The sequence below is a fragment of the Hakea prostrata genome, chromosome 4, assembly GCF_041222555.1.
Source record: "Hakea prostrata isolate BN-2017 chromosome 4, UWA_Hpros_2, whole genome shotgun sequence".
NCBI classification, from domain to species: Eukaryota; Viridiplantae; Streptophyta; class Magnoliopsida; order Proteales; family Proteaceae; genus Hakea; species Hakea prostrata.
Window position 1 is genome coordinate 21,760,762 of NC_142603.1, and position 11,417 is coordinate 21,772,178.

Sequence of the window (11,417 nt, forward strand, 5' to 3'; positions counted from 1 at the left end):
CTACAAGTGATGAGCAGGCCAAACAATAGACTTTGACCAGTACTTACTGAATAACCAAAAAAAGACTTCGACCGGAATGAGATTTGTTCTCCCTGAGGAGTGCATTTCCTGGAGAAGTCATTTGGTTCAGTAAAGATACGCAATTGTGTCGCTGATTGAGGTTTCCACGCAAGCTATGTTCATGTCTTCACCTTCCTCCTCTCTATAAAAGGGATGAGTAACTTCTGACGCTTCAAAACTTGAAAGCCAAGAGTTCCATTACCCTTCCACTATTCTCATAGTAGAAGAGATTTGAGTCTTTAAAGAAAGATGGGCATGGAGCTTCGTGTTCTAATGGTGATGGCTATGGTGATAGCACTAACCTCAGTTGCTTCCGCAGCAAGTGGAACTGCCACTTACTACACAGCACCTTATGTTCGTAAGTTGTTTAATTTACTCTTAGATATATAGATCTTCTACTGCTTTCATGTTTATCTGATCTGATCGGAGTAATTGACTAATGATGTTGATCTTCTAAATTTGATATACAGCCTCAGCATGCTATGGGTATGAAGACAACGGGAACATGATAGCAGCAGCAAGTGATGCTCTCTGGAACAATGGAGCAGCATGCGGAACATACTACACAGTGACATGCACGGGGGCTACAAACCTAGGGGTGCCACAACCTTGCTATGGAAATAGTGTAACCGTGAAGATCGTGGATTATTGCCCATCCGGTTGCCAAGGAACCCTTGATTTGTCTCAAGAAGCCTTTGCCACCATTGCAGATCTCAATGCTGGCAAAATCTACATAGATTATAATTAGTAACCATGCATGAGTGCTTGCAGCTTCCCTGATTCCCTATGCGTTGCCTTCTCAACTGCAGGTTTTGAGGTTGTTCTGGGAAGAATATAATGTTTTTGAATAAGGATTTTGTCAAAGATGCCATGTTCTGTGGCCAGCCATTACTTATTATGTTTTTGAATAAGGATTCTGCCAGATATTTGATATTTCAAGTTACAAGGCCCAAGCCAATTTCCATAATTGTCTGTCATAGACTCAAATGTTTATTCAATATTTCAATTTAGTAACAATTCATGTTGAAAAATATTTAAAACTTTCGTGTATTATTTTAATATAAATATATGTTTTATTCACATTGTTCTATCTTTATGACTTTTGTCACGGGAACTTTAGTCTCACATTAGACAATAAGGAGCTGGTTACTTGGTTTATATATAGTAAGGACCGCTATTTTATATACCTGCGGGATAAAGGATCCCACTCATGTAGTATGGTGCGAACCTGTGTACAACACGACCCTAGCTTGAACTAGTCTAACCCAACCATGGTTATATAGCTATATATTAATTAATATTAGTAAAAATTATTGTTGCCCCCCTCAATTATAGTTTAATCACTACTTTATCCCTTATACTTTTGAAATTATTAATTCAACCTTAGACTTTACCTATAATTATTGTTGCCTCCCCTACCGTTAAACTCCGTTAGTTAAGTGATGACGTCATAGTTTTTATTTGTTTAAAAATTCCAAAATAATCCTAAGCTTTATTTTACTTATTTATACTTTATATTAAATTACATTATTACCTTAGTAATTAGGAAAAAAAATTAACCCTAATTTTTAGCTTTTTTATATTTACTTTTCAATTTGGTATTATGTTTTAGTTTTTGTTATTTACTTTCCAATTTGATGTTATTAATTTTAGGAAGCTCTTTTTCTTAACCGTAAAAAAGCAATAATTTAGGTAGTCTCTTTTTGGAATTCAAAATGATAAGAATACAAGTGCAAAATTGGTGCTTGATATGGTTTTTTCTAAATGGGGATATTATTGTGTTTTGACTTCTTAATTCTAAAGGACAAAATAGACATTAAACATTCAAATATAATGGTCTTTTAACACTATTAGAACAGATGGCGGCAACAATAATTTCATAAAGAGCAAGGTCCCTGTAGTAATTAAGCTATATTACAAGGGGCAATAGTAATTATCCCTTAATATTAATATTTCTGTTTGACCTGGGACTTAGGTAATAGGTCATAGGCTTTGATCTAGAAAGTCCATTTTGTCATGGGCCCTAATTTGGAAAGCCTATTGTTGGGTGAAAATGTGGAGATGTCGTTAGAGAGTTACCTTCCCTAGGGAGGTGATATGAATATATAAGCTCATAAAGGGAGGTAACCTTAACCCTTCACCCACAAATTTTGGGGCTCTATATAAACCCATAATTGAACTCATTTTTTTACAATGAATTTCCCTCCTCCTCTCCCTCCCTATTGTCTTTCTGTTAAATAGTGAATACAAAATAATTGCACCTAAAGTAACTATTCTGGGGAGCAACCTTAAAGGTTTGGATTAACTGATCTTGGGGGTGACGACACACTTGGAGCCCATGTTGTACAAATTGAGGTGTCTAAATACCTTAAAGAAAGTACTTTGGTACGTTTTAGCTCTATCAAAGTTTGTGATTACAACAGTCTTACAAGTGTTCATGCAGATTCCTCAGCAAGTTCTCAACAATTCATTTGTAATATATTTTTTTCTTAACAATTCATTTGTAATATAATTTTTTCTTTTTTATTTCCCTTTCATATTTCATATCTAGAGGTGTGGCCATGAAATTAAACATTCTACTAAAAACCTTGAGGCATTATTAATCACGTAGGTGGAGATCTAGAGTGAAGCCTTAAGGCATTACTAATCAGTTTGAACCATGTCTTTTAAAACCCTAATCCTAACCCTAAATATACTAGCCTTGTTTTGATAACCTTGATCCTACAAGACTAAACTTGGTTAGGCTAGATTACATATCAAGCTGTGACCCTAGTCCTGACCTTGATTCTAACCATAAAACAATAAAACAAAGATTCTTGTTAATGGAGATTGAATTGTATTATTCCCTTCCACACATGTGAGAGTATACACAAAAAGAATATTTCTTTCTTAATGCTAGATATTGTCTTTCCTAAAACTACTTCTATCAATATTGTGATCAGAACAAATTATCAATTGTATGATTTATTAGCTAAGAAATTCTTCATATCCAATGGTATCAATGTATAAACATTCCATCACTATTTAAGGACCAAGTTTTCCTTCAAAAAGAATCCATTCACAGGACAATCCTTCAACGACAAGATGCCTCGATCAGGAGGATCATCCTGTGAGAACCGTAAGAGCAAGTATAGTAGCAACTGCATCATGTAACAGCATGATAGGTTCCTCTATTTCCACAATTCATGTCTCCTCAAGATGGGTCACATTTGACATCGAAACTATCTCAAGTCTTGAAGCACCATCTAAAAGTGAATAATTCCCATGAGATGAATTCCACCCAACTAGGGCGGTAACAGAGCTGGGTAGGGCCGGGCTTTTGCAATCCCAAGCCCAGCCCTATATTTTCTAATCTAAGCCCATTCTCACCTTGGCCCTAATTAAAGGCCAAAGATTATTGTCCCGACCCTAAGCCCTACAGAGCCAAGCCTAGCCCATTCCCTCTGATTGGTGCTGTCCCCCGCCCTAATTAGCCCTGATTGGCCTTGTCCCTAGCCCTGATTGGCCCTATCCTTGTCCCTACTCCTAATTCATTGAGATCAAGCACCAAGGAGAAAATTATGGCTAGTAGTAGGGCTAGATGGCTAGGGTTAGGGGAAAAGAAATGAGGGATGGGTCGGGACAAGTCCGACAGGCCAAAGAGTAATCCCAAGCCCGCCCTTGGCCCTAGTCAGGGCCAGAATTGTCACACCCCACTCAGATGGATCCAGTCATACCCGAATACCCGTGGGGGTGATACACCGCAAAACCTAGGTTCAGTGACAATTCCATACAACATATGATATATCATAATTAAAAGGACAATAATAAATCAAGTTAAAGTATAAAGTTATCAAATCTGAATTATCAATAGATTACAATCATCCATTATCTAAGGTTAATCAAAATGGATATCAGAGTTTAAAGGAAGAATAGTTTGCTGCAGCAGAATTTAAACTAAACTGATTCTCCAATGGAATCCAACCCCATAAGAACAGTCCTGGTACGGACATGAAGTTCCATGCGAGTCTACATCTTCTTTAGTCACTCCTTCAAGAAAGTTTGCTAACGACGAATCCTCCATTTGGAAGGAGTCCTCATAACCTGTAGTATACTATAATAGAAACAGACATTAAAAAATAATAAAAAAAAAATAAAAAAAAAAGGAATGAGTTCAATAGAACTCAGTGAGGTCAACTCAAAATCATATCATGCATTCATTCACAAGATTTCTACACCACACATATAACATTAATATCAATAATGTAATTAATGATAATGATATGATATATGAATGATTATGATATTATTCTCCTAACTCTATCATGAAGTCTCTATAGTAGACATACATTAAGTCGTACACCAGCCTCCTCTGGGTGATCTCAGTCACTCTTCCCTCATGGCTCTGATGCACGTCTTTTGGGTTCTCCGCAGTTGTTGGGTCAAGTCACATCATTCGTGGCTGGGGTATAAGTCACCTCTCTCTCACATCACCCTTTGGCATGAGAATTGGTGCTTGTCAAGGATTACTCTAGGCCCAATGCACAGTCATATGGTCTCGTACTACATATGGTCCAGATACTTCCATTATGGCACCAACCAACTCGGTTCAATATCATTTTCCACCTAGAAATGGGATCCTCAACGGGAGGCATCTATTGGATTCCATTTTTCAACCCTATGGTCATTCACATATAATGGACAGAATGCTCTCCATGTCCTCTCATGGGTTGGTTACCGGTATTGAGTGCCCATGAACCCTTATCTATTATATGCAACCCTACCATCTCATGATGGCAATGGGCATGCTTGATGTTCACATGACCCATCCACTGACATCACGGGTTAACCTATTTCAACACCCCTACCAGAAGGGTAGTAGTACTCATGAGGTTATCTAGCCAAATATTTCTAGACACGTACCTAGCATTCATGTACTTAGGTCTAGATGCATACTTATGTAAATTCACTAGGATAATGGGTGAACCCACAACCCTAGTTGGTAAATAGACATAAGAGAATCTAAGTCTCAAAACCAATCCCACACACATTCTCATATCATCATTCAAAGAATACTGAAAAATAGAAGCAAACATACTTTCTTACCTTTCATTCTCGCAAAGTCACATACATAATCACAAGATAATAAATACTAAAGCAACGCAAGATATCAATAATGAAAATAAATTAACATCATTAAACATGCAATATAAGGTTAAGTATATTCATCACCTTTCAATTCGATTATGTTCTCCAAAGTCCCAAATTTCACTCTCACAAGTCGGTGATTATATTCAAAACAAACCTAATCATGAATGAGAATTAATAAATATAAATTAGAAGTCAATTGGGTTTCAAAAGGTATCCCAAAATCATCCCATAAAAACCTAATCTGACAACTAAGTTCAAACGTTCATACCGCCGTTATGAACCTAGTTCGGTGAAAAGTCATTATTTCGCCACCGATTCGAAGTTGAATAGAAACGAAACTTTGGGAAAGTCTAATTGGCAGCAATAGGGTCCTAAGGGTACCATCAATTTGACCCAAATCGTTCTAAATAGAAAAAAATAAAAAAAAAAAAACCCCCAAATTTGACTCTATAAATTGTCCGCGAGCGTCTCAGAGAATCAAAACGTGAAATCTTTTTCAACGATTCACACAAACAAATCACATACTAGAGGGAAGCATTAATACAACTATTTAAGAGCATTTAAAATACCTAACATGCTTCAACTACCGAAATTCCTCATTAAAAAAAGTGAAGAACCCCCCCCCCCCCCACAAAACTATGTCTAAAGAAGAGGGTTTAAGGATTCTCACCTTTTTCAAAGTTCTCGCGACAATCCGAGTCACAAAGCACCTTTGGTATCATGGAATATATTCTTCTCCTTAGTCTCTCCTCTTCCCCAAGCCTCAGCCCCACTCTAGCATTAGAAAATGGTTTAGAGGTTAGTTGAAACATAAAATAGGGTTTTAAAATCTAAAATCTCGATTCTATCCCGTCACTGGGAGGGGCGGGCTGTTGAGTCACCCAACCAACCACTCAACCGGTCCATGTTTGGACCCCCATCCAAGGTATGATTCTGGTGATTTCTAGCTTGAATGAAATGTCTTTCGATTATCTTTGTTTGGGTATATTTACCTCGTCGATCGGACTCCACATCGTCGGTCTACGGACGTGCCAAAATCATCTTTTAACATCGTCATGATTGACCTTCTCTCTCCTCTTAAACTCCTGGAGTGTTGTTGAGTCATTGCTAGGGTCATCCACATTCATTGGGTCCACTTTCAAACTTTTGGGCTCAACTCGAATGGTCCACAGTTGTTGCCGACTTGAGTTTCTGATTCGTGGTCTTGAAACCATGGGTTAAAGGATAAGAAATCCGGAGATTTCACAAGAATATTTTAGCCCTAACTCGCCATTAGGGACAAAATCTTGAACCCAAGCCCTATTCGGGCTTAGGGCACGCTTAGGGAGGGTCAAGGCCGTCAGGGCCAAACTTGCACCCCTACACCCAATTCGTGAGGGGAGACAAGCACATTCAACATGCATGGTATGTCGACCCTAAATGCCATCCAAACATGTATTACAATAAAGTCTCTAGCTGTTTCATCATGCTTTAAAGTAAATAACAGTGCTCCATGGAAAGTCTCTCAATCCATTGGAGGAAAAAAATGCACAACCGGGGGTTTTGGGTACTAGCCACACTCCGCACCACAACCAAGACCAAGGGTATTTCGGTCAGCTTGTGTCTCATTTCAGCTCATCACCCCACCACTCTCTCATTGTCCTCAACATCTACTTATCATCACTCATGGAAAAGAAAACGCACGACCAATAGTATAGGATTGGCATGTATCAAGGACTTGCCCAGCCCAAATGCATGATTTCTATTCAAAGTGCACTCTATGGTCAAGCAATACCACTGTCAAACATCCACTATCTTGGCTTGTTATCTCATGCCATTCTAGAAGCATAGATCCTCAAACACCCACTATATTGGCATGACATGAATGGTACATTAGTATACTTAGTGTTCTACCACCTTTTGGGCATCCACTAGTATCACTACTTGATACCACGGGTTGCCAACCTCAATATCCCTGTTGGTAGGACAGATGCACTTTAAGGTTTGTTCCTAACCCAATGAAACCAATGGTCATACGCATGTGCAGTGATGCATGTTCACAGGAGTTTATTCAATTTAATTAGTAATTCACTTGCATCTGTAATTGTCTATCACAGACTCACAGGTGTTTATTTAATTCAGTAGGCATATTTGCTTTTGTAACTCAGATCAATTCCGCATTGTTAACGTATGGTAAAATTCGTATAAATATTAGACCTAACGGTATTTTTGGTATTTTTAGCAATTTTATATAAACACGGTAATACATTTTACATGCGCAAACATGACATGGACTCACTTCTTGTTTAGTAAAACATGAAATATACCCCAGACCTTTGGTGTGATCATTCAGTTGTGAAGTCCTTATTAAAACTGATTGGAGTGGTGAAATTATCCCTAAAGGTTTGTTATGATGGACAAGATGGTTATTGCAACTGAGGTAGCTGAGTTTGAGACTACTACTTTAATCATAAGGGTTACATGTTCAGATCCTTTATCCCATTGGGTAGAGGATTATGCTCTATTCATAGTCGTACATTACATATTTAAGAGGGGTTCACCTTTGAGCAAACAAGACGGAGGAGAAACAAACCCCTCTTCTAAACATTTAGTGGAAGAGTGTGGAAGGACAAAATACCATGGTACAAAATTCGGTCGAAATGTGTGAAATTTCGCATTTTGGAAAATGCGAAACAAAATTCATGAGGACTGAAAAAAAGTCCTCAGTTTCATCGAAACTTGTCGAAATTCTGTCAAAACTTGGTTCAACCCAGTGAGACCAGCTAGTTCATGAGAAAAAAAAATTCCCAAATTTTGTGGGAAACTTGAAAATTTTCGTGGAAACCTGGGAAGTTTCGTGGAAACTTGAGACTTTTTCCTGTATATTGAAAAAATCCCAAATTTTTTATTTTTTTGTTTATTTCATATTTCCCCAAATACCACGACAAATACCCCCTCCATCAGAACTTCCCTATTCAAAGTGCGTATTCCCTCAGGCTGGTTATCTTAAGCATGTTGATGACCAGACTCATAAAGTTACAGTTATTGATCACCTTGATGACAACCATAGGCATAAAATGTCATGGGATGTCTATGTTCGTTGGTTGGAGGAGAGGATGTTACAAGCATAATACTACTCAGCTCACAGGATGAATCCACTCTTGGCACTCCTCTTAGCACTAGTTTGCATTTTCCTTTTATTGTCAACTATTTTGAAGTTAGAAATTATATATTGAATGTTATGTGCTTAAGTAGTTAAGTTTATAATGTACTTTTCGGACAACTATACATTGATGTTATGTACATTAAATGACATATCTACATTGATTTTTTTTAGCAAAATACAACCAATGTGTTCTTTATACTCTAATTAGCTTAAATACAGAATCTCACACCAAAATACTCTCTAAAACCTGTCAAAACTTGTACGGAAAAGTCCTCAGTTTCCTTGAAATTTCCCAAGTTTCCACCTAAGTTTCCCATTTTCACCCGGTCGAAACTTGAGTTTCCCTCAAATTTTTTACCATGCATAATACTCTACCTATCTAGGTAGATGACTCCAACTCATTACAAGTGTAATTGAAACTTGGTGGGATTAGAGCAATGAATCACACACAATCAAACAAAAAAACAAGAAACAAAGGAGACGTGGATTTACCCTAGTTCACCCCAATGTAGGGCTACATCCAACTTTTGGTTTCCATTTTTCTTTAACTTACAAATATTAGGTTACAAGAAAAAAAAATATATATATATATATATATATATATATATATATGTGTGTGTGTGTGTGTGTGTGTGTGTGTGTGTGTGTGTGTGCCCCCCCCCCCACCCCCACCTTTTCTTCTGCCCCCCCCCCCCCCCCCCCCCCCCCCCCCCCCCCCCCAAAAACCCCCCCCCCCAAAAAAAAAAAAAAAAAAAAAAAAAAAAAACAATATTTTACTTACCACCTTTGTGTCTATATCTGTAAATTCTTAGCATACAATATGATATGGTTTCAATACAAAAATGGTACTAGATGATCCAATACGATTCAATATGTAAATGGTATAGAAATAGTATGAATACAGTATTAAATGGTAGATAAACAATATCATTTCATTTTTTAAACGAATACTCCTTTTGTCCTTTTTTAAGAGATCATGAGAATAAGTAAAAGAGGATAAAAAAAATGGGGATAAAAAATGTGGTGACCATTGCTATAATTTTTTTTGTATGACATTTTGTGGCTCTTTTTTTTTTTTTTGGGGGGGGTATCTGAGGTTCATCTGGGCTAGCTTGCAAGCACCTCAATTACATCCTCAGAGGGGAACTTTGTTGTCCACAAGGGTTGAATCCATGACCTCTCCACTGAGAGGTATGAATCTTACCACTCTACCAACCCTACATTGACAAGAACACATAAATGTCAAAAGCCATAATTGACCAGAATTGGCCAGAGATAATAACCTCTCATCGACCAAGAGAAATTATGTGAGATTTGTTGTGAAACGTAAATTTGACTTTCTAGGAACAATACCACCAGAACCTCAAACTATTGCTGGACAATGGAGGAAGTAAATTGTAGGATTGTGGTTAGGCTGATACCATGATAAATTGAAAATACTTGAAACTATGATAGATTGAGAAGACATGACTGAGCTCAATGAAATCGGTGATTTTTTACTGTCATGTAACTACAAATGTATAAATAGTCATAAATAGAGATTGACTCAATCTCAACCACTATATTAAATAGAAAGAGGAATCAATATTAAACCAAAACATCAATCAAAAGAACCCTGAATCATGTGGGGCGAGCTCTTCCCAGAACACCACGTAACAATTCAAATGTTTTAAAACTCCATCGAACCTTTCAAAATTTGAACAAGATGGCGTGGAAGTGCTTTCATTCAAGTTCATTTCCAGTATATGATCCTTTTGATCAATGTGGCATGGCAACTGTTTATCCCCGGAATATACCTTCTGTAATCAAGAACCATGCTGCTAACCGAACTTGCGAGGGATGACCAGACCAAACAAAAGACTTTGACCAGTTCCTATCGATAAAAAAAACAAAGACTTTGACCAGGATATGAACGGTTCTCTATTTCTCTCTCTTTAGTTTCTTAATGCCTGATAGGCATGAAAGAAGGCAAAAGAACTAGCCACATTTAGCACCCATTGACAAAAATAAATCATCATTTGCTTCAAAAGAGAAGTCTTTTAGAAGTCATCTGGCACAGATCATAACATATACATTAAATTGCTTCCAGAATGAGGTTTCTACGGAGTTAATTTCACCTTCCTCCTCTCTATAAAAGGATGAGTAACTTCTGACACTTCAAAACTTGAAAGCCAAGAGTTCCATTATCCTTCCACTTTTTTCATAGTAAAAGAGATTTGAGTCTTCTAAGAAAGATGGGTATGGAGCTTCGTGTTCTAATGGTGATGGCTATGGTGATAGCCCTAACCTCAGTTGCTTCAGCAGCAAGTGGAACTGCCACTTACTACACAGCACCTTATGTTCGTAAGTTGTTTAAGTTACTCTTAGATATATAGATCTTATACTGCTTTCATGTTGACCTGATCTGATCTGATCGGAGTAATTAACTAATGATGTTGATCTTCTAAATTTGATATACAGCCTCAGCATGCTATGGGTATCAGGACAACGGGAATATGATAGCAGCAGCAAGTGATGTTCTTTGGAACAATGGAGCAGCATGCGGAACATACTACACAGTGACATGCACGGGGGCTACAAACCTAGGGGTGCCACAACCTTGCTATGGAAATAGTGTAACCGTGAAGATCGTGGATTATTGCCCATCCGGTTGCCAAGGAACCATTGATTTGTCTCAAGAAGCCTTTGCCACCATTGCCGATCTCAATGCTGGCAAAATCTACATAGATTATAATTAGTAACCATGCATGAGTGCTTCTTGCACCTTCCCCATTAACACGTTGCCTTCTCAACAGCTGGGTTAACGTTTGAGGTTGTTTTGGGGAAGAAAATAATGTTTCTGAATAAGGATTTTGCCAAAGATGGCATGCTTTGTGGCTAGCCATTGCTTATTATGGTTTTGAATAAGGATTTTCCCAGATATTTAATATTCTAATATTTTTGTCTGTCACAGGCTCACCGTTGTTTATTCAATTTAGTTAGCAATTCACTTGTACTACTTTTCTTCTCTTTTTTATTTTGCCTTATTATATTTCATATCTAGAGTGGGCAGGGCATGAAATTAAAAATCCGATTAGAAATG

General features: G+C 37.5%; 1 protein-coding gene and 1 pseudogene across 1 annotated transcript; both read left to right on the forward strand.

Moving 5' to 3' along the window:
* The first annotated feature begins 265 nt into the window (after nucleotides 1-265).
* LOC149018487 (EG45-like domain containing protein) lies at nucleotides 266-808 on the forward strand. Its single transcript, XM_089154423.1, has 2 exons — nucleotides 266-418; nucleotides 531-808. The coding sequence occupies exons 1-2, from the start codon at nucleotides 310-312 to the stop codon at nucleotides 806-808; spliced, it is 387 nt and encodes a 128-aa protein (XP_089010549.1). The 5' UTR covers nucleotides 266-309.
* Nucleotides 809-10,569: 9,761 nt separating this feature from the next.
* LOC149018488 (EG45-like domain containing protein pseudogene) lies at nucleotides 10,570-11,073 on the forward strand (annotated as a pseudogene).
* Nucleotides 11,074-11,417: the final 344 nt, after the last annotated feature.